The sequence below is a fragment of the Neomonachus schauinslandi genome, chromosome 3 (assembly GCF_002201575.2).
Source record: "Neomonachus schauinslandi chromosome 3, ASM220157v2, whole genome shotgun sequence".
Classification (NCBI taxonomy): Eukaryota; Metazoa; Chordata; class Mammalia; order Carnivora; family Phocidae; genus Neomonachus; species Neomonachus schauinslandi.
In genome coordinates, this window is record NC_058405.1 from 132,022,896 (window position 1) to 132,047,119 (window position 24,224).

At 40.8% G+C, this 24,224-nt stretch overlaps 1 protein-coding gene across 1 annotated transcript in view; it reads left to right on the forward strand.

Moving 5' to 3' along the window:
- The window catches only part of MYO3B (myosin IIIB), a 389,493-nt gene that overhangs the window by 100,544 nt on the left and 264,725 nt on the right, over positions 1–24,224 (forward strand). The window contains exon 8 of the mRNA XM_044913613.1: positions 8,147–8,212. Within this exon, the coding sequence (XP_044769548.1) occupies positions 8,147–8,212 (66 nt within the window). The remainder of the gene's footprint in view (positions 1–8,146; positions 8,213–24,224) is intronic.

Below are 24,224 nucleotides of genomic sequence, written 5' to 3' on the forward strand. Positions count from 1 at the left end.
TAGAAAATAGAAGTACCAGGACACTTATATGTAGCATTTAATCCCATTTCTACTGTCCCCAACTATGTGTATTATAAAATTTATATTGTATTTATTATATACTTTTAGCACAGCAAAACAGTCTATATGCATTTATAGAAAATATTAAAAATGTGTATAAAAAGGTCTGAAAGATTACAAACCACACTGATAAGGGCAAGGGTCTGAGATTAGGGGTGGTAGTGAAGAGGTATTTTGCTTTTTGCTTTCTATCGAATGAGCACAGGATGAGATGCCCCAGAATGTGCCACTTTGGCATAAAGATTATTTTGAGTTAAAGGTAATCAAAACCCAGTAGATGCAGGAAAAGCTCTCTGCCTCTCCCTCAAGTGCCTAAATTTACATTGGAAAGGAGAGACTGTACCATGAAGAGAGCTATGAACGGAGACTCTCATTTACCTAAAAAATGATCTGCATAATAGGGCAAACCTTTGTTTTTCCAAACATTTCCTTTCACCTCCTTGCTAATGGTCTTTCTCCCCTGTGTGTTCTCAGGCTCCTACCCCTCTCCTTAGCTCTTACAAGCTTCATGTTGCTTCATTGTCTTTGGAATTCCATGTCTGTGGATTCCCCATGCATATGCTATTAAATTGGACTTTCCCCTGTTAATCTGTCTCATGTCAGTTTGATTCTAAATCCAGCTAGAAGGACCATACGGTGGAGGAAGGTCTTCTGCCCTGACATTATGTTCCTGCATTGGGGAATTCTCTACATTAAGATTGAGTCATGTATTAGGAATAAATATAAAAAATTTGAAGTAATTGATTTTGAACAATGAAGATGTGCCCTAGGAGAAAAGCAACTTTGGCTAGGGCTAGGTGGTGATACTTACGGATGAGACACAGATACAAACCTAGCCATTCAACCACATAAATGAATCTACCAATTGTAGATCAGGATGGCAGCTCTGTTGCTATGGTTAATACTCTGAGAATGGTTAATTGTGCTCAGCGCCTTACTTTATTGCTTTTATGAGTAAATAAATAGAATACCATTTGAATGCACTCCCATGAGTTTATTTAACTGCATGTTAATGATTATTTATTAGTTATTATACTTATGTCTTTATGTCTTCCTCTCTATATTCTCCATTTCCTTCCTTAACACCCTTCTCCCCTCACCAACTGGTGTATGTACTCTGTTTAGGACCTGCCTCAAAATTTACAACTTCCAGGAAGCTTTTCTTAATTAACTCAGTCTCATTGAGAAATTTTTTACTCCACATCTCTTCAGTGAGTGTGCTTTTGTATTTGAGGACTTCATTTTGCACCTTCTAGAGGTGTTGCTTGCTAATTGTTTTTCTGTCATTTTTTTCATGTAGATTCATCTTCCAGTGTAATGGACTCTTCATGAAATAAAATACAGAAAACAGTGAGGAGTATGGATATCGAGATAGAAATACTTGTTTAAAACCTGACCTGTCCACTTTTTGATGGATGTTTTTAAGAAAATTTCTTCTTTTAAGCTGTATTTTCCCCACCTGTGAAACTGGAGTAATAATTTCTATTTCATAGGCTTGTTTGGCAAGGAGATTGGTGGTAGTTAGCATTCAACATGTGGTAGTTATTACTATTGATCTCCTCCTATCTCCAACTCACCATGCATATGTGTATAATGGTCTGACATCAGATAATGTCTGTGATGAGATTTTAATCATGATTTATTTCCTCCTTTTGGTCAGATATGTTCAGGGATCTGGGGACATTCAGGCTTCAGAAGAATAGAGATGAGGCATGTATTGTCAAATCCAACCCAAATCAGCACCAAAGGGGACTCCTTTGTTCCTCAAACCCTGCTTGTTTGCATTATTTAGTTAGAATTTGCTCACATCCAAAGAAGCTGTTTCACTTTGTCTAATTTTATGCTACTTTGAGGACCAAGTCATATTTTGTCCTGGCATCATTTCTTGGCTTACTTACAATAGATGGATATTTGTGTGCATTCATTCATGTTGTCATTCATTCAGCAAAAATTTATGGAGTGCTTCTGTGCTGAGTACTAAAGATACACATGAAGCATGAGTAGGAGTATACCAGGTAGACAAATTGGGGATAGCACTTTAAACTGAATGTACAGCATATGCAAAGGCCCTGAGGCATGAAATAACAGGACCTGCTTTAGGAGGTACAAGTACTGTGCAGTACAGTACTGCAGTATCAGGTGCACATGGGGAAGTAGTTTGAGATGAGATTGGGTAGATGGACAGGCAAAGCCATTTGCATATCATGCAGAGGGGTTGAGATTTTATCATGCTGGCAGTGTGGATCTACTGAAGAATTTTAAGCAAGAAAATAACAAGGTCAGATTTGTATGTTATAAGGAAATTCTCGCTGCCAAGTGCAAGATGGATTAGAGGGAGATGAGAATAGAGGGAGGGAGAAAAATAAGGAGGCTACTGGAGTAGTCTGGGTATGAGATGATAAGTGACTGAATTAGGACATGAAAGAGGATGAAGTGATTAGAAAGGAATGTAGGGAGTAGAATTGATAGGACTTGGTACTTGATTGATGTATTAGTTTTCTATTGCTGTCATAACAGATTACCACAAATTTAGCAGCTTAACATAGCACAGATTTATTATCTTCTAGTTCTGTATGTTAGAAATCTGACATGGCTCTCACGGGGCTAAAATCAGAGTGTTGGCAGGACTGTACCTCTTTCTGGAGGCACTAAGGGAAAATGGGTTTCCTTATTCATTCTGGTTATTAGCAGAATTCAGTTCCTCGCATTTGTAGAATTGAGGTCCCCATTTCTTTGCTGGGTATCAGCAGAGGCCCGTTCCCATCTTTCAGAGGCCACATGCATTCTTTGGCACCTGACACCCTTTCCCTGCCTTCAAAGCCAGCAGTGGCAAGTAGAGTCCCTTTCACATTTCAAATCTCTCCTGCCTCTTCTTTCTGCCTCTTTTTTCTACTTTAAAGAAATAGAAATTAGGGGCACCTGGGTGGCTCAGTTGGTTGGGCATCTGACTCTTGATTTCAGCTCAGGCTGTGGTCTTGGGGCCATGGGATCAAGCCGCATGTCACGCTCCTCACTCAGTGGGGAATCTCCTGGAGATTCTCTCTCTCCCTCTGCCCCTTCCCACAATGCTCATGCTCTCTCTCTCTTGCTCTCTCTCTCTCTCAAATGAGTAAATAAATCTTAAAAACAAAAACAACTAAAGGACTAGAGATTAAATTGAATCCATCCAGATAATTCAAGGTAATCCTTCATGTCCTTAACCTTAACCACATCAGCAAAGTCCCTTTTGCCATGGAAAGTGGAGTATTCTCTAGGTTCTGGGCATTAGAATATGGCCTTCTTTGGGGAGCCATTATTCTGCCTTCTCCAATTGGATGTGGGGTTATGGGAGAGGGTAGAACCCAAGTTTCTGACTCCAACAACCAAGTAGAATGCAGATTTAGGGGAAGAAGATAAGTTCTGTTTTGAACATGCTGACTTTAAGGTGCCCCTGGGAAATCAAAATGGAACATCTAGAAAGTAGTTGGATGCACTAGCCAAAAGGCAGAGGAGAAATCAAGGCAGGAGATAGAGACTGGGGAGATGCTGACATGTAGTGAGCCCTCAGTGAATGTGGAGAATGGGAAGAGAATAGGGCCAAGAACAGAATGCTGTGGCCAGTAATATTCCTGGTGCACCAGAGAGAGCAGCACTCATAAAAGGAACTCAAGAATAGCCTATGGGGTCTCATTTTTTTTGTGACACATTTCATCCTTTCTCCTCTGCCTGGCTTGTTTTCTCCTCATTCCCTCGTTTTCTGCCTCCTCATAGTTTCTGCTTCCTAAAACTTTAGCTTGCACATTGTGCTCCGTGACCTCTCCCATTTGCCCTGTCATCATGGATCTCTTAGCTTCAGCTCTCATTCTAAACTCCTTCATTCTTTTGTTTGTTTTGTGTTTATTTTTTTAGTTCAAGGTGGGGGAAAAAACCTAGAGAGAATCAGATTGACCCAGATTATCATTTTGCATCATGCCATGGCATAGGCCAAAAGTTTAAATGGGGATTGGCTATCCAGAGGCCAGGTGCCCACCCCAGTCAGCTGCTTCTCCATTTCAGGAACTAGAATGAATTCAGTTCAGCTGTTCAGAAAAGCAGTTTATTAGGCTTTGGGAGAAGAAGGTTAACTTGATCTCCATTGTATTTGCTGGACCCAGGTCAAAAATGGATATATAATAGGTTCACGACTCTCTTTAACATAACCCCATGCTTCTAGTCTCATGTAGCCCTAATGCTGTCTGTGTACAGCAGATCATCTTTATAGATACTGAACTTGGCGTCCAAATCACAGGAGTAAAACCCAGACAGGCAAAACTCAGATCAAATACAGGTTTCCCCTGCTACCCGAAAGTAGAGTGTTCCTATGAAATCTTTCTTGAGCCAAAATAGTGTAAAGCAAAGAAGCAATTGTCATTAATTTATATAGAAAAATTTTTGAGCATTCCAAGACCCAAAAGATAACCTCTTTTAGGCTTTTCTGATGCCTTAGGACACATTGCTAATGGATGCACAACATAAATCGAGTTAAAGTACAGATGCTCACAGACAGGATTCAAGGCTATGGCAGCGTGATGCTGAGAAGTTGAGTGTAGTTCCGAGGGAGGGAGCTTGGTGGGGCCTCTCTCACTGCTTGGACTTTGCACTGCCCCTATAAAGACTTACTGCAAAACAAACACTGAACACTATTTTCGCTTTTTGCCTTTTCTCAAAAAACAAAATGTATGTTTATAAACATTATCCAAATTAGAGCTGGTTATTTAGATTCACAGTCCTTCCGGCCACTCACCATTCAAACATTCTGCAGGCTCTTGGCATCCATACACATAAGTGAGGGATGCCTGCTTGTCTCTGAATCACAGCTATGCACTGACTCTCCCATCGCACTGAACATGAAACATCTCCTCTCCTTTTGGAGAGAGACCCGCTGGGCACGGTTGCAGCTTGCCTCTGTGGTATTGACAGCCAAAAAAGGTACCATCGTTACTATTTGGTGCTCCTCCTGGATGGCGAGAGAACTGGAATTTATATTGCTAGTGCAAACAAAATACCATAAAGCCTTTATATTCCTTTTAGTTTTCATTATACACAGATAATAATCTTTCACAAGATCTCTATTCACTGAACCTAAGTATGATGGATCGACTTCAGGAAAGACAGGGCACCTACCTACAAAGTCAAATAAGCTTCTCTGAAACCAAATTCCTATGATGCCAAGCTTCAAAGATGTTTCCTTGTTTGGGGTTCATGTGAGGCCACCAGGGATTGGCGATGGTCTGGATGAGTGGTGATCTCCTGCTCCCTCCTCCGTGCCCTGCTGCAGAGGTTCAGGCCAGCTCATAAACCATCACCCGGCCTGTAGTTCCTGCTGATAACTAGACTGAAAACAGGAAAGTGCAGTGTTCTCTACACAAGAGTGGATGCTTGCCATCCACTTCTCCAATGGACCCTTGCGGGGTCATTCTTCAATTGCAGCAGAGGGCTGTCCCTTCATGCTCAGCTGGCCAGTGTTGAGCCTACTAGGGTTGTTTTAATCAAGTCTGTTTATTCTGTCTACAAGTGACTTCTTGGTCATGGTTAACTGCTTTAGGGGTGAATTAAGTCTATTAGATAGTAAATTGCTTAAGCATGTCTTCTCTGTGGGACTGACCTCAGTGAGATCAGAATGAGCAGAAAACCTAAGGAAAGTTCAAGTTCTGGAAAGGGCTCTAGGAGATGATGTAGGATAATGTCACTGAGAGAGGCCACACTGAGGCCCACAGCTGGGACCTCAAACAGCTGGAGCCAGTAAGAACAGGTCAGTTCAAATAAGCACTGAAGCAGAAGTTATATGATGGTACTTTGATTATTTAAAAAAATGCAAGGGAAAGATGAAGGCAAATATTGTTGAATAAAATGAATGAGATAGAGGCAGCCTCCAAAATAACTGAAGGGCAACCTTGAGCTGCTTACTCTTTCTAGCTGGGCACACAGGTAATTTTCTTTTGGGTCTTTGAATCAGAAGATCTGAAGGATAATTAAATTCTTATGCAGAACAGGGAAATTATATACTTCTCTCTTATCACTGTTCCTTCCCTCCTGCTCTCTCTCCAGATCCAAAAGAATCACATAGTCTAGCCTCAAAAAATTACTTACGTTCTTTGAACCTACCAGACTTTTTTACACTTCTGTGATTTGGTACATGTTGTTTTCTAAGCCTGTTGTGTCAATCCTCTCTTTCTCTGTCTTGAAAAATCCATCCTAATCTTCAGAGGTCAGTTAAAGTTCATCTTCTTTATAAAGTCTTCTGGGACTCACCAGATTGGGTAAATTGTTCCTTAATTATGCTCCCACATATCTTCGTGTATTTCTGTATCACTTATCAACTTCTCTTCTCATCATGTGATAGGATAATACTCTGAAATATTATTGACTCATTTAGGATTAATTGCATTTTAACAATGGCTTAAAAAGGGTGGAAGTTTACTTCTCTCCTGTTAAGGAAGACTAACAGGAAGCAGTCTAGAGCTGGTACGGCAGCTTTGCAGTGTCATCATGAATCCAGTTTCCTATCTATCTTCTTTGCCATACTCAGCTTATAGCTCTCATTTTCGAGTTTACCTCATGTCCAAAATGGCTGCTCAGGCTCCAGCCATCACATCCATACTCCAGGAAGCAGCAAGGGGGAAGAAGGAAGATGTCGCTCCTCTTTTTAAGAAGGCTTCCTGGAGGGGCACCTGGGTGGCTCAGTCATTGAGTGTCTGCCTTCGGCTCAGGTCATGATCCCAGGGTCTTGGGATCAAGCCCCGCATCGGGCTCCCTGTTTGGGGGGCAGCCTGCTTCTCCCTCTCCCACTCCCCCTGCCTGTGTTCCTGCTTTCGCTATCTCTCTCTTTCTCTGTCAAATAAATAAATTAAAAAAAAAAAACTTTAAAATAAAAAAAAAAAGAAGACTTCCTGGAAATACCATTGAACAATTTTAGCAATGGCCAGAACTCAGTCACATGGACACATCTAGCTGCAAGAAACTCAGGAAAACGTAGTCTTTATATAGCAGCATTGTGTCAGAATAAAAACTGTACTAAAAAAAATGAGAGGAGAATGGGTATTGAGAGGCAAATTGTAATCACATTATCTGATGCATTTTTTTTATTTCAGTCATTCTCACTGCTTCCCATTCTTCTACCTTTTGAAGCTAAGCAATCTGTGGCTTTAGGAAGTAGAACCCAGGTGAAAACAAAGATAACTTATATAATGTGTTTAAGATTTACAGTCCTATTTCAGATGTACAGAAATTTAACTTTCTCTATTTGCTATACTTAATTTGCCCAGAAGCCCCTACTTCCATTTATAACCAGAAAAAAAGCTCTTACCAATTAAAGGTAATGTCAGTTCTGTTTTAAAATCTAATCTCTTTGGGTAAATATTCAGCCAAATGCAGGGCTCTTACTTTCCCCTTTTCCTGCCTTCTCTCCAGGAAGTGGCCTGGTTACCAGAGTCTTTCTGCAGCTCTCTAGTTCTCTTGGACCTCCAGTACTTAGTTATGTTAGATGTCTGTCACCCTCTCTACGCAGGGACTCCATAGGGCCTGGAACACTGTTTTAGCTGTTTTGTTTTCCCCAGTGCCTATTGCAGAAGCTGACATACAAGAAATGGTTAAAAATTTGACTGATGAATTTATGAGTGTACTTTAAATGCATCACATAATTAATTCACATGGTAGTATAATGATCTGAAAATCCTTGTAAAATTTCTCTAAAGCCCCTAGCACTAGGTTTGTAGCTTTCTTTCTTATGGCATTAATAAATACTCAGCTCTTGGTTATAGTGGTTGTATGCTTGCCTTGCCCCTCATTAGTGCTTGCTCCCTGAGGAATGGTCCTGATCTGTGTAACTCTCATAGCTCCTACAGAAAACCATGGACATAGTAGGCCTTTAATCAGTGAAAATGAAGGACTAAATAAATAGGGGCTGGCACTTTGTAATTTACCACTAATGAGTGGCTCCCACCCGGGAAGAAACAGAATGGATTTTATCAGAGCTATTTAGAACAATATCAGTAAAGACAAGTTGGCATTTTGCTTTTAACTAAACACTTTTTTTTTTTGTAAGAAAAAAATTGTTTTTGTTTTTCAGAAATCCTCCACCTACTTTACTTCATCCGGAAAAATGGTGTGAGGAGTTCAACCACTTTATCTCACAGTGAGTATTTCTTCCACTAAAAATTGCTTATCCAGCAAGGCCTTGAACAGTGATTGGAAATCTGAGCTGTGGAATTTACTTGGCGCTAGAAGTTGTTATGCCTTTTAGCACGTTATGACACAGAATTTGTTCCAGTAAATGATAGAAGATGCCTCTGCAGGATTTGAAAAATAAAGAGTTCCATTTGACTTTTGACTGTAATCAGACCTCCTGATCATATGGGTCACATTTATCTGAGAATCTACTCACATTTATCTAATCTACTTGTCCTGGGGCGAATACTGCGAGTGGAGGAAACTCAACATCTGAAACTATGATGCCCCCACTAGGCCCAGGGAAGAGACAGAGGGCGGCAGCCTTCTATGGGGGTCTTATAGCTTGGAAGTTGGGCTTTGCTCTAGATCTGTGGTGTGGGAACACAGCTCCAGTTCCCAAGATGATTGAGGGGGCACAGTAGGATCTCAGGCCTGAGGCACCAAGGTGAACAGCCCCAGCCAGGGCTCAGGGCAGGGAGAACAAGATGAAAACCCAAGTGATGGGTGGTGTGCCTGATGGGAGCTATGTTACCAGGAGCTAGGCAAGATAGAATGGGACTAAGACAGGTGCAGAACCAACAGTAACACCAACAGGATGGTGACTCAGTTCTGGGAATATGAGCTTTTGGCCTGGCCCCTGGTCTGATAGAGGACCACACTGGTCCCAGATCTGGGGAAGATGCTCAGTATGCTAGAGGGAACTGTGTGACCCCAAGCTAGGCTCCTGATGAACTGTGGGGGCAGAAATCCAGACCAGGCATTACAAGGCATATCCAGGTACAGGGACTGGGAAGGGGTGTGCTCAGTGTCTAGTAGACCAAACAAGGTGTTCAGAAGTCATGGGGGGAGAAAAGAAGTGCCAAAAATAGCTCATAAACAGTACTTAGGGAAGGGTCAACACAAATTTCTCTAACTTATGCCTATGTGCAGACTTAGCTTCCTCAAAAAGTCAGGGCAATGAAAGAAACTGGGTCCCTTGATCATCTTCCTTACTCAGTCATTATACAGATCAGTAATTCCTTATCCACAATTCTAGAATCCAAAGAGCTCTGAGAAATGAAAGTTTTTTTTTGTACTTGACTCATTTAGCTACAGGCCCTGGCCTTATGTGAACTGATTTGGTGGCAATACATGACCTAAACTGAAGTGAAGCTATTTATAGTCCTTATTTATCTCAGTCAGTGTGAATATTCATGTGAATTGCTGCAGATATATTAATGTGTTTGATTACAGTGTGCTGCCCCCGATCCTGCTGGGGAATGTTACATAACATACAGTAAATGGACTGGTTTACTTTTCTAAAATTTGATAAAATTCTGAATTCCAAAAAAATATTTGACTCCAAGGGTTAGTAGAAGGAACTGTAAACCTATATTTAATTTTTGTTTCAAGTGCATCATAGTTCAAGGTCCCTGAAATTGTTTGCTTGTCCAGCCCCTCCTGGATTTGTTTCACCTTTGTCAGGAGACAAGAGTGGTAAATATTCCAAGAACTCTACCAAGCAAGGTCGTACTGGAATGTGACCATGAAGTTCAGGGCCAGGGCGTTTCCTCACCCCTCCAGTCCCCACTCTGGTGTTTCTGCAAAGCTTGCAGAATGCAGAAGCAGCCACACCTCAAGGTGGCAATGTCAGACAATGGTGAGAGGAACAACAGATAGAAGAAGAGGGATGATGCTCACAAAGGAGCAGAGGAAGAGGCACTTCCTGGGATTTGGGAGCCAAAGGGGGAGGTGAAGGGAACTGGAGAACTAAAGACATCCTGGTGGCTGGGAACACACCCCAGGGAGAGAAATCCAGGGGCTATGGGTTCCAGTGATTTTGCTAGCAGAGGCTGGATTTAAAGAGTTTTCCTTTTCATTCCATTGCTGCATATAGATTCTCTTGATTGACCTTCTTGAAGCTGTTGGCCTAGAAAAATCCATTACATATTCACAAATATGCCTTCCTATACCAAGCTCTTGTGATTCTTCTAAAATGTGACTTGACTCACTAAATTTTATCTTCCATATATATTTTCAAGAGTGTATTTGGATTCTTAAACCAAGCACGGTATTGCTTAGATGGATTTGGGAATAAAGGTACATACTTAATGATGGAGTTGGGACTCTCAGGGTTAAACAGTGTGAAAATCCCTCCCAACTATTGATTTTTCTTTATGGCAGTATCCTATTACATGCCCATTTAAATCTGCTTAACTCCAGGTGCACTCATCCTGATTTGCTTTAGACTTAGAGGGTCTTGATACTAGAATGGAAGACAGAACACAAAAAAACAATGCCTTTAGTATGCATGCTATCAGGGCAAAGCAAAAGCATCTTGTTGAAACGGCAGGAGAGGGAGAGTCTGAAAAAGTTCTTATGAACCAATGAAGGTGAATAGAAATCAAGTGATCGTGTGCTTTACTACTAATTTAAGATATGGAAAAATGTCATCAATCTTCTGTTTATTTAATGAGTTGTCCTTAATGGTTTTATTAGTGAAAATATCCTATGTTATAGTTGTTCATAGATTCTTTCCTGATTTCAGCTCCCAATCCTGCTTTCCCCATATACCATCTTAGATTCCTCAACCATTAGTTCTTTTTTTTACAAGATTTTTGGAATAGAGTCTCAAGATTAGGGACTAATTATTATATTTTATATCTTTAGGTAGAAACCTGCCCACTATTCCAAATAATAACCTTTGGTTTCATAGATGAGCCTGCATACCCTAGGCTGCCATTACTCAGCCTACCAATTGAATTTGACTTTACTATTTCATTCTGTTTATTCAAATCTCTAATGAAATACAAACAGTGACACTCACTGGGTTAGAAATGTCTATTGAAAGAGCCTTGGTTTGCTTTTATACTTATCTTGTTCATATTGGGAGGGAACCGGGAGAAGGACAGAGGATTAAGGCCTTCAGATTTTCATATTGGTGGGACTGGGGTGGGGAAGATGATTTTCTGGTAATTTCAGGAAAGATGTTTTTAGCTTGAATTATTCAGATAATTGCTTCAATTCCCATTGTAGACTGAATAACAGTGCATTGTATTAAGGTAAATAAACTGATTCTTTCTAAAGAATAAACAGGACTAGAAATTCTTTAGCAGCTTTAAAACTTTTAATACCCTATCCCCATGTGATTGCTAAAACATAGCAGACGTGATTCAATAATTTTGATCTTTTTCGGTCCATGTTGGTCACCATTTACCAAGGACCTGTATGACTTCTCATTGTTTGCTGCAGTGGTCCAAAGGGATTGACCTGGCTGTAGCCTACTGATTATAGCTGTGTAGACAGGGGACAGGGTCTGTGTGTGTGTGTGAGAGTGTGTGTGTGTGTGTGTGTGAGAGAGAGAGAGAGAGAGAGAGTGAGTGTGTGTGAATGAGAGAGAGAATGTACATGAAGTTGGGGGGGGCGGGTGGTGGGAGGTGGCTTGGTGTTGAAGGTGTCCAGCCTTCTTTTTTTTTTTTTTTTTAAAGATTTTATTTATTTATTTGAGACAGAGAGAATGAGAGAGAGAGAGCACATGAGACGGGGGAGGGTCAGAGGGAGAAGCAGGCTCCCCGCCCAGCAGGGAGCCCGATGCGGGACTCAATCCCGGGACTCCAGGATCATGACCTGAGCCGAAGGCAGTCGCTTAACCAACTGAGCCACCCAGGCGCCCGGTGTCCAGCCTTCTTAATGTGGAGACACTAGGAGAGATTTTAAGAAAGTCTGAAATCTTACTAGTAAACATGTTTTGTGGTTTAAAAAAAAAAAAGAAAAGAAACATCAGTTTGGTTCTGAACCTTTGGTTGTTAGTGATAATTGATTCATTTGTATGTGTTAGTTATGCATTTGTCAAAGCAGGACTCCTGACAGCTTAGTTATGATAAATTAAACATGATGCTCACATAAATTCTGCACTGCTTTTTAACCGTAAGCTAGGACCCTGCCTGGTGTTTTTTGTCACCTCTGTAATGTGTGGTTGACTTTGTAGAGATTTCATTATTGGCCCTTTCCCCTATGGCTAAAGCTATTTGCATAACAAGTTTATCTGGTTCAAGTTTCAGCCAGTCTTCTGTTTTGTCAGGAGGCTCCATTCAGAAGTAGCCTTTTGACAAGATGACAGTAATTTTCCTTTGCCAGCTTCACCTTCATCCCAAAGCATGTCCCTTTTTTTTTCATTTCAGACTAATTTCAGATCTTTGACTAAACTGTAATACTTCCCCAACCATTGTCTAAAAGGTATCTGTGAACTGTGCCTTTTCATTTTGCCTCTAAAACTTTTGGGGTTTTATTAGCAGTTAGTTTTAGGACTTTATCATCAATGGCTCCTGAGCTGATCAGAGAGACAAGAAAGAAGGATTTCTCTTAGGCAAGGGCAAATCTACCAGGAGCACCATGGCTGCTCAGCTTAGGATTTAGTGATGACTCACACTATATGGTCTCCTACACACACTGCTTTCTTGGGTTGGCTGGCTTGAGTGGCTAAGCATGCAGGTGTATCCGGTTCCCAAGGTGAGCTTTGCGGCTGAGCCTTGCCATTTAGTCATGTAATGAAGAGGCAGCCTTTCTGTCTCTCCAAATGACATTCAAATGGCTACAAGCAGCTGTACTGCATGTTAACAAGGTGAGATCACTCTGAGCTACAAAACCACTAAAACTAATGGGCATTTGCATAAATTTATTCCTTACAAATGGAAACTCAGAGCTGGAACATTTGCTTTTCCCTAGGCCTGAATGTTTATAAAGGTAATCATTTATTTTGGGGTGGTTGCCTCGAAGGAAATACAATCAATGTGAAGGAAGCAACCACCCCTAGCTCTTCTCCATCCCCTGTTTTGTTTCAAGGCAGATTTACTCCACACGATTTTTATAATGTCCATGAACAACATACTGGGAATGATAAATATCCTAACTCAGTGATTGATTAAGCTCTACAAATATTCTTGGCTTTTTAAGTCTTGTTAGATTCTCAGGTGGCCATGCAAAGGGTTAATACTTCCTGGAGTGGAAGGATACAATAACCTTTATTTACATTACTTCACAAATTGGTAATTTTAATTAAAATAAGCAGTGTTATCTCCAGTGACAGACTCTCTCCATTTTAGATTTATTTAGCCAATGATTAGCTCTTATGGCTTCTTGAATTAATTAGCATCTCTTGAGCTACAGGGAATTAGTGAATTAATAAAAACTCATGAAGAAGCCCCAAATTTAAAAAATTCTAATCTAAACCCCCCCAAATTCTTCTCTCTCCTCTTAACATATATTGATCAATATACTTATAAATGCAACCCAACTTCTTTCTCATCTTGAAAAATTGGGATTTTTTTTTCCTTCTTCATGAAAAGAACAGATAACGCTGCGTGTTTCCAGATTATGTCTCCCCAAAGAATGTCTAATTTAGATTACCTAATAGATCGTCTAAAGGCACCAAGGGCCTGATTTGATCTCAATTAGACCCTGCTTATAAACTCAGCCAATAAAATCTGATTTTCTCATGGTGTAAACCAGAAAGTGGTTCAGTGTGATTTGAAGTTTGAAACATGGTATAGTGTCCACATATATCTGGAATATACTGTTATCATAGGAACCCTGGCAGTGAGGGTTTCAGCGTTACCCAAAAGAAGCAAGAAGAGGTATAGTAAAGTGGGTAATCCAGACTCTAGGCAGCATATTCCATTTATTTCCCAACAAATGCTGGGTTTGGCTCTTGTGAGAAACCAGATCTTTAGCAAATGCCGTAGATTTCACATTGGTGCTTGTAGCACATTATGTCAGGTGACTTTTAGATGGGGTTATCCTAGATGATATTCTTTCCATTTACCCCAGGGTTTTTTTTTTTTTCTTCTTTTTTTAAATTCATACCTGAATTTCATAATATAAATCAAAGAGTGTCTACAGCTGACGTCAACAGAAGTGATGGTGAGCTCTGTGTTATGTGTCCACGTACATGGTGTGTGTAGGGTTTGGGGCTGGGAGGGGCTTGGGGGCATGACTCCTACCCCTGCCCAAGGCCTGTTCCCACCACCCTTCCCCAGAACGCCACCTGGTTCATCAAGAATAGCAGTATGTGCATTCAACTGTGTCACTTACTAGATGTGCCACTCTGGGGAAGATATTTAACCTCTCTGACCCTTGGTCCTCATTTGTCAAGCTGGGAGAGCAAAGACCTGACTCATAGGGTTATCGTAAGGATTAAATTATATAATGTGTCTGTAGAACCTGGCAAATAACTCTTATTCATGCCAGGCTCTGTTCTTTACATGTCATATAATTCAGGTAATTCTCATAGCCCTATGAGACAGTTCTAATATCTTCATTTTACAGAAAATTGAGGTAGAAAGAAGTCAAGAGTTCTAGGACCACAGCTAATAAGTAGGGGAGCTGGGATTCAAACCCCCCAAAACTTGTTTCAGTGTTGATAGCCAACAATAGTTTTTATTCTTTGCATTTGGTCTGTGCCACTATTGTGAAATTGCTTTTTGAAAGTGTCACTGGCTCGCTGTCCCTTTCTGGACCATCATGGTGTGTCAGTTGACTCCATTCCTTGGTATGTCTTCTCACAAGACCTTCAGATCTAGCAATTCCTGGCCAAGAAACAAAAACAAAATTATCCCATTCCCCAGTGGTTTTATAATAAAATCAAGTACAACTCCAAGAGAAGATATTAGAAAGGAATGAAGCTGGATCTGTAAGGAATCCCACATGAGATGCCAGATATATTTATGTAGTAGCAGAGTGACTAGCAGCTTACTATATCAAACTACAAACATCACTGCTATCTGGGCACTTGGACATGTTTTACTGGGAAAATTATTTCTCTTTGTTTCTTTGCTTCTGTACTAGTGGTTTTAGTAATAAATAAGAGACCCTTTTGTTCAGAAAAATAAGTGTCAATGACCTTCTCATTTTTAATACCTCTGGAATATTTCAATCTGCTGTCCACCTTCTCTTTAAGTTTCAGCTCACTGACTTCCACAGCTCTGGCAACACACACACACACACACACACACACACACACATACACACACACTCCTCCACTCCCTTCTGAACAGCAACAGTACCACCCCCCTCAAACTCAACCCAAGAGAATCTGCTCCAGCAGGAGTCAAAACAGAAGCAGTGCCTGGTGTGTACACTTACCTTCACATGTTTGCCCCACAAATAGCCCTACCTCCCCCACCTATCCCGGGGCATATCTTGTCCAGGCTGAGTGCCTCTGTCTCTGCTGTCAGCCAGCCACAAGCTTCTTCATGCGGAAGGAGCAGGGGGACAGGAAATGGATGCCTGGACCCTGGGAGGCAGAACCCACAGTGCTTGGCAATGAATGATGGGAAGAGACAGGTGCTACAGAAAAGGAACAGTTAAACGTGGGGACTCCAGTATTTTGAGTGTGGGAAAGGGTCTTTTTGGAGACCATGTTTTGGAGAGATTAAGAGCACTAGATCTAAAGTCAGGTTGTATTCTAGCATTGCCACTTAGATTTTTTTTTTTTTAAGATATTTATTTGAGAGAGAGAGAGAGCGAGCACACAAGCAGTGGGGAGGGGCAGAGGAAGAAGCAAACTCCCCACTGAGCAGGGAGCCCAATGTGGGACTCAATCCCAGGACCCTGGGATCATAACCTGAGCCGAAGGCAGACGCTTAACTGACTGAGCCACCCAGGCGCCCGCTACTTAGATTTTTGACCTTGGACAAATTACTTAATCTTTCTGAGCCTCAGTGTCCTCATCTGTAAAAATGGGAGTACTAATATAATAACCATTTGGGATTAAGACAAATTCTGCTATGATAGAAAATCCCAAATAACAGTGGCTTAAATAAGATAGATTTTTATTTTCTTTTCGTATGAAGTAATCTGGGAATTAGGCCATGTAGGTACTGCTGATCTGGCAGGGCACATGGCAGCCACCCAGGCTCCTGCTCTCATGCTGCCCCATTAAGTGTGATTTCCATTCCCAAAGTCACCTCATGGGCCAAGATGGCTGCTGTAGCTCCAACATTTACCTGGTTATTACAGCCAGCTGGAAGGAGAGAAAAATGAAAGTTTCCTTACTTTAAGAAGACTTTCTGTCAGTTTCATGCAACATATTATTAGCTACAACTCGATCACATGGCCACACCTAGCTACAAAGGAAGCTAAGAAATGTAGTCTTCTAACAGGGCAGCCCTGGGCTCAGGACAGTACCAGCACGATATCTTTAAGTAGAATGGAGAGTATATAGATGGGTTACAGTCTGCAATCATGCTACCTTATAGAGTGTGGCAAGAATTAAGTGAGATACAGACTGAGAGCTCAACAAATGTGAGTGATGATGATGACTATTATAACTCAATAGTGGTATCATCAAAAGAGATATGAGAGTTGGGAAGGAGAGCCAGTAGGGTCTGCAGGGTGATGAGTCACAACAGAGTGAATCATGAGGAGGGGCAATCATGATCACCACTGAGGCTGATCTAGGGCCTGAGAGGGATGGGGAAAGTAAGGACAAGGTGGGAACATGAGGTGGCCAGGTTGACACCTTTCCTGTATCTTCTCTTAAAAGCTGTGTTCTTCTTCTGGTTCAGTGCTAAGCTCCCAGCCTTCTGCCTGCTCCTCCCTACCCTGGCTACTGTAGTTTCCACTGTGGAATTTCCATAGGCTCTGGTGCAGAAGGAAATCTGGCTCTGGGTCAGTAAGAATTTTAATTAAAAATGGAAATGAAGGCTCATGTCACCCGTACTACATTCTTCCAGCCCACTGATGATTTCTGGCAGGAATAAAAATAACAGACATAGCCAGTTGGCACTAATAAGGAAAGGGCTGGTTTGTTTGTTTTTTATAGATTCAAAATTTATAACAGCGATATTAAATATAATGAACAATCATAGATTCTCTTGGTCTTCCATCTCCTTTTGGGTATGTGTGCAGCTTCTAGCTGACCTTCTAGTATTGTAATTCAGAACCTCGTAAGGAAATAAGGAACCTCATCAAATACATGTTATATATATATATATATATATAATAGACTTTTTAAAAAAGACTCTTATTTATTTGAGAGAGAGAGAGAGCGCGCGCGCTCGAGAGAGTGCTTGAGCAAGTGCATGCACGTGCATGAGCTGGGGGAGGGGCAGAAGGAGAGGCACAACTCCCTGCTGAGCAGGGAGCTGGCTCTGGGGGCTTAATTCAGGATCCTGGGATCATGACCTGAGCCAAAGGCACATGCTTAACTGACTGAGCCACCCAGGTAACCCCCCCCCCATAATTGATTTTTAATGTGAAGGACTATTGAATGATTTTGAAAGAAAAATTTTATTTGAAAGTCTTCTAGTGAATAGTGGGAATTCTTGCCTTTAAGGGAAGCCCAGAGCTTAAACCCTTAGACTCAAACAGTGCTGCTCATGCATGTACAGAATGCTTGGCTTTGATCAACCCATGTTCAGGGTTGAATTATGTCCCTTAAAACTTCATATGTGGAAGTCCTAACCCTCAGTATCTCAGAATATGACCTTATTTGGAAATAGGGTTATTGCAGATACAATGTGTTAGAATGAGATCATACTGGAATAGGGTGGGCCCCTAAACTGGTATAACTGGTGTCTTTATAAAAAGGGGAAATTTGGATGCAGACATACACGCAGAGAGAATGCCATGTGAATATTGGAGTTATGCTGCCATAAGCCAAGAAACAACCCAAAGCTAGGAGAGAGGCCTGGAACAGATCCTTCGTTAGCACCTTTGAGGGAGAATTGCCCTACCAGCCTTGAGTCTTGATCTCAGACTTCCAGCCTCCAGAGCTGTAGGACAATGAATATCTCCTGTTTAAGCCACTCAGTTTGTGGTACCTTGTTACAGCAGCCCTAGGAAACTATACAGTCCATGATGTGATGGTTACAGGACTTTACCTCATTTGATCTCTCCAAGCCTCTGCTTCCTTAGCTGTGGGTGAGGATAGCAGTGTCCACTTATCTACCAGTAAGGATCAAATGTAAAAAATTTTAGTACAGTGGAACATCATCACAAAGTATTAGTATTATACTGTAAAGCCTTAGCATTTTCTTCCTTATTTGCTTCCTTCCTTTTTTCCTTCCTTCTTCCCTTTTGTTTTATTTTTTTAAATATGTCTCAAATGTTAAGGGTTTATATGAAATTCCTCCCAAGCCTACCGCCCAATAGTAAAAGAGGGGTATTTTTGTGATTATCAATATTTGCTGGCCTTCATTGAGGGCTTCAAGAATCAAATACATATTCTGAGCTAAGGTGTCTTGGTCATATGTGCCTGTCTGAGAGGAACAAATTACATAAAAAGAGATGGCAGATTAGTGTCATCTTGTATCCCAAGACTGACACCTGATTGCCTTCCTAGAATGCTGTGTTAGAAGGATTCTGAGGCTGTGTCCAGGATAGAGGTTCATGATCACTTAGTGATATTTTCTATGACTCTGAACTGGAGTAACTGTATAAAGGTAGCTTATACCTTTGTGGACCTAAAATCCACTTTTCTTTTTAATTATAACCAAGTTCTCTGTTATGTGAAAATCTTTGTTCATGGCAAAACTCATTTAGCCAAAGAAAGCTTACATTCAACCAAATCAAGTATAGCCTAAAAGATAACCCGAGAGTTAAAAGTAGTTGAATAAATCTGGGGTTGTGTGTGTGAGGAGTACAGATAATATTAACAGTAAAATTTATTTAAAGCTTTCTATGTGTCAGACATGGTGAAATGCACTTTACATGCATTATTTCAGTGATTTCCAACTGCTGCCTTTTAGACAGTTTACTACTCAAGGTGAGCCTTTTAGAAAATAAGCGGCTGTCGTGATGTTTCACAGCTAGAAACTGACAGCTAGGATTCAGACCCAGGTCTGTATCATAGTCTAAGACCGGTTCTCAAGCTCATGATGCTGTGGGCTGTGTGTGTGTGTTTAGGTGAAATTCACATCAGTATTGACCATTTTAAAGGGAACAATTAAATGTCATTTAGTACATTCACAGTGTTGTACAACCACCTCTGTCTAATTCTAAAACATTTTAATCACTCCCAAAAAAGCCCTGTACCATTAAGCAGTTATTCTGTTTCTCCCACCCATCTAGCCCCTGAAAAACACTAATCTGCTTTCTGCCTCTATGGATTTACCTATTCAGGATATTTCATATAAATGGAATCATACAGTAGGTGATCTTTGGTGTTTGTCTTTCACTTAACATAATGTGTGGAGGTTCATCCATGTTGTAGCATGTGTAAGTATTTCATTCCTTTGTATGGCTAACTACTCTGTGTTTTTGAGGAGGAATGTTAGAATTTATTCCATCATGTTCTTCCACTTGGAGATATGAAGAGGATCCAAGTTTGGCTGCTCAGATACCTTTTCCAGTTTTCCCTGTCAGGCCCCACATCCTATCATAGGTGACCAGACTGTTGGAATGCCTTCTTCTTCCCCTGTACCCACATAAGTAAGGAGTATTTGGACATGGTCTTCTGCTCCTCTTGATATTGGGGCCAAAGCACCCAGAGGCTCTAGGAGTAGGAGCACTGGCTATAGCCTACATATGTTGTTTCCCTAATCTACCAATTTAGGATGGTAGTTTTGCTATCTGGCTTCTTTTGGGTGCCCAGAACATTTCATCATACAGGTGTCTGGTGTTCTTGGGTGATGATTCAGCTCTTACTGCAACTAGAGCAAAAGCTTCCATATTACTGTTTATGATTCTGCAACTATAGTCATTGTGAACCATCCTCTACAAAACAGAGTGATCTTTCTGAAAGCCGAACTGATCAAATCATGCCCTACTTTAATCATGCTACAGCTCACCATTGCTTATAGGACACACTCAAAGCCTTTAATATATTACACACAAGGTCATTCAGTATATGGACTCTATATATGCAATAGTATTTTCTCCTTACTGGCTATACATTCTAGCAAAATTGAGTAAGTGGTGCTTGCCTTTACTTCCCCAGGAAGACTCAGAGGCCCCTTTCCTCATTCTTGTGTGTCAGCATGATGCCTTTCACAAATATTCATAACAAGGGGGGCAGAGAGGAATGAGTCAAGCCATTCTGAAATTGTTTGTGCATCAGTTTCCCCACTCAAGCTGTGAATTCCTTGAGAGCAGAAAGTGTATCTTATTTGCTTTTATTCCCAATATCTGGCACAGTTTTCAGCACATGGCAGGTGTTCAGTAAACATCAGTTTTTTTGAAAAACCAAAAATTGTAGAAAGGAGGTGATACCCTCAAAATCATACACAGCATATGATGGACTTGGGTTAGAAGTTGAATGTCAGGACTCATGGTCTTTGTAAATCTTTCCTAACTGCAAACATAATATTAAGGAAAAGAATGTGAGGTGAAAAAAGTGGTCAAATGCACTCCCCAACATACTTTGCCAAAGCAAAACTAAAAGCTTAACCATCAGAAATATGATGGGTTTGTTAAAAGTGGACGATGTAGCCATAGTTAGCTATGGATTCTTTTTTTGATTGCTTTGAATAAATGAAATGTCAAAACAAATCTTCCCTGGCAGTCTCAGTGGTTCTTTCTTTCCAACGGCTTCTGCCTATTCTACTTTCCCCCACACTCTCCCCCCGCCACCCCACTTTCCCTATTTTCCACCACCACCTACTCCATCACCAGGTTCAGAATTCCAGAGAAAGGTTGAAGAAGAGCCATTTCTGAACCCAGGATTAAGATAAAGAGCTATGTCTGCGTGGCTCATGATGTTTCAGGACCACGGTCAGTGACATGATAGTCTACAGGGCCGGCAGTTTCCTTCTAACATAAACATTGCCATGCTGAGGCTGCCTTAAGGGAGTATGCAGGTGTGATGGGTGAGAATCAAGATGTGGGGATTTTTAAGCCTATGACCTAGACTTTGTTTCTGCTCTATAAAATAAGAGCAGGGGCATATCATAGGTGTTAATCTTGACCATATACATTATTAATATATTCTTCACAACAATAGATATTACCAAAGGAACACAATTTAGGAGGGTGGTAAGCAGAAGAAATTATTGGATAATTTTGAATTTTAAGGATTTTTGCCTTTAAATGTTTCCATGCAAGAATTTCTGTGAAAGGGGGTCTTTAACTTTATACTTTTCCAAAAACGTAACAATGACAGACCACATATAAAAAGGAAAGGCTAAAAATATTGCTAGGGAAGGAAGGAAGGAATATAAATATTGAGACAGATCAGAATGGAACAAAAACACAAAATGCTCAGCTGAGCTGAAGTCATAAGTTTGCTGGGATCAGAAGCAAGCTGTGATGGCTTTAAGTTTGGCTCCTGTGGATAAAAGGACAAAGAGGGCTCCAAGCAAGATAGCATCCAGAACTGGACTCCTGCCTGAAGCCAGTGTGTGGGGTAGTTCTTGTAGGCTGATAAAAACAAGCTGAGGAAAAAAATGGGATAAGGGAGAGGTCATATGATCCTGTGCTCTAACTATAACAGTTTCCTTTGTGTTGTTCTCCAACACCCGGGGAAGTGCTGACCAAACCCAGGACTATGGCTCTTAGCCATTTTCTGGCTGAGAGTGGTAGGATATATAAGCAGCTAGACCTGCTGCTGCCACGATGATGAGCTCTTTCATATACCTAATAAAACCTGGGGACAGGAGCACAAAATGGCATTCTAAAACCTGGCTCTGGGCTAGAGACTTAGGGATCCAAGAAGACACAACTCTAAAGTCATTACATTAAGAGGATGAGCACAGAGAGAAAGAGAGAGAGAGGGAAAAATTCTCCTCCTCCTCAAAGTGAGCCTGCCAACTGAAATTTCAAAACACATGAAGAGGCTAAGAAAGGCTAAGCTAAGAAGGACAGCTCATCACCACAACAAATGAAGCATGAATTCATTTGAAATGAAATAATTTTATAGAACAGTCTGTTCTAGTTTATAAAAAGGAAAATGACTTGGGATGAAATCTAAACAATCATAAAATTCAAGGAGGGGCAGTGTTCAGTTCATGGTTAAGGCATGCATAGATTCTTGTGCTTAAGAAGAGGACAGAACTACTGGAAAGTTTATAGTTAAGCAAATATTTTAAACATGCAGGGTAATGACTAAAACTAGGAAAACAATGTCTAGTTTCTAAACCAACAGAAGGAAAAAAGGATCTAATAGAAAACCGTCAGTCCAACAGAAGGTAGGAAATGAGGGAAAAAAAAAATTGGAGGGGAAAGGTTGTAAAAAGAGATTTGTACTGATATCACAGTGCTTTTGAATTATCAGGCAGGCAGTTTTTCCCAAGATCTCTAGTCCGTGAGCAGTGATGTTTAACAACTGACTGAGTGGGGCCAGGGGGCTGATTCATATCCTTTACTGATTTTGTGGTGTCAGTACCCCCACCATGGCCAATTTCAGGCTACCAATGTAACATCAATCAGATCACAAAATTTCTGAAAATGCAACAATAATATCTAGGGAACTTGTGTATGCTGGCTCTGGCACACCACTATTTGGGATGGACAGGCTTTTCTCTATGGTCTTCATTCTGCATATAATTTTTGACAATAAAATAAAAATTAAGAAAAACATTCTCTGCATTTTGCTTCTCTAACTGAAACCATATGGAAATTTATTGGGAAAACAGGAGTTGGTGGCATTTTGTTATTAGGGTATTTATCATACAGTTATGGAAGGCTAGTAATTTATGATCCTTGCTTGCAAAGCCAGATCAATACAGAGATAAATGTCCTCAGCACAATAGAATTTATATCCTCCACATGATAATTGACCACTGTGTCATACATTCAATCATTCATCTCATTATCTGATAATGAGCAGGAAGTCCAGTATGTATGTGATTTACTAGTATACACTACTGTGAAACCCAGGACCCATCTAATTTGTTACCTGTCCTTGGCAACATAGTATACAGTTGTCTTCCTCCAGCAGTAGGATCCCACAAGGAGGATTATCCACCTTTTTTTTTTTTCAACACCAGATCTATTTAATTTAATTAGAATAGATAGGGGAAATGGCCTGAGCTGACATTATTCCCTCTCTTCCCTTTTTTCTTTTTCCTTCCTTCTAATTGTGGGTTCCTAGTCCTATTTTTTTCTTTCTTTTTTCTTTTCTCCTATCCTTTTTTCCCTTTCCTTTCCTCTTTCCTTCCCTTTCCTTTTTCCTCTCCTCTCTTCTTTCCTCTCCTCTCTTTCATTCTCTTTCTGTCTCTTTTTTCTTTCTGTGTATCTGTCTTTTTTCCCCAGAGCACACGTGGCTTGTCACAGAGTGGGGTGGTTGGTAAATGGTACTGAAAGGACCTTTCATGTTACTGATTTACAACTATGAGTATATTTGGCAACAGAAGTCATTCCACATCACCTGTCTATGCATGTCACTGAGTTACAGTGGCTTAAAACTCAGGACACATGATAGTCCTAGAGCAGGGAAGTAGCATATTCCCAGGAGAGAGAGTGAAAGGGATAATGGAAAGGAAAACAGAAAAACTAACCATTTAGAAACTCATGCATAGAGTTAGTTCACTAACAGTGGGAATAGGAGCCATCCCAACCCCCACCCCTTTCTTTCTCAACCCCTGGGAACATTTGTTGCTTGCAACGCCTGTGCTTTGCTTTGCAAGGGTTAATCAGTGGGCCTATTATTCAGCAAATTAAAGGCTTGGCTGCCTGAGAGTTCCTTTCAGAAAGGATTAGGGTCTCTGATGAGGCTTTGATGTAATAGATGGAGCTGTTCTGCTCCTTCATGTTAATGGAAAAGGGTTAAGGACTCCCCAGGCTCTCTTTGGCAGTTGGTGTCTTTACTCATTCCCTTACCTAAAAAGGAAAAATATCTTATCTTACAATAAAAATTTAGTGCTTGAACAAGGCACTAGATTGACATCCCCAGGGGGTGAAGTATTCATTTCTTGGCCTAAAAGCACAGAGGCTCAGCACTAACTGGCTTCCTTGGGTGGCCACTTCCTCGGGAAGAACCATCTCTCCAAAGTGCAACAGAAGCAATCATTTAGGTCTTGCAATTCATTGCCCTTGGAAGCTTTTTTTTTTTTTTGCTCAGA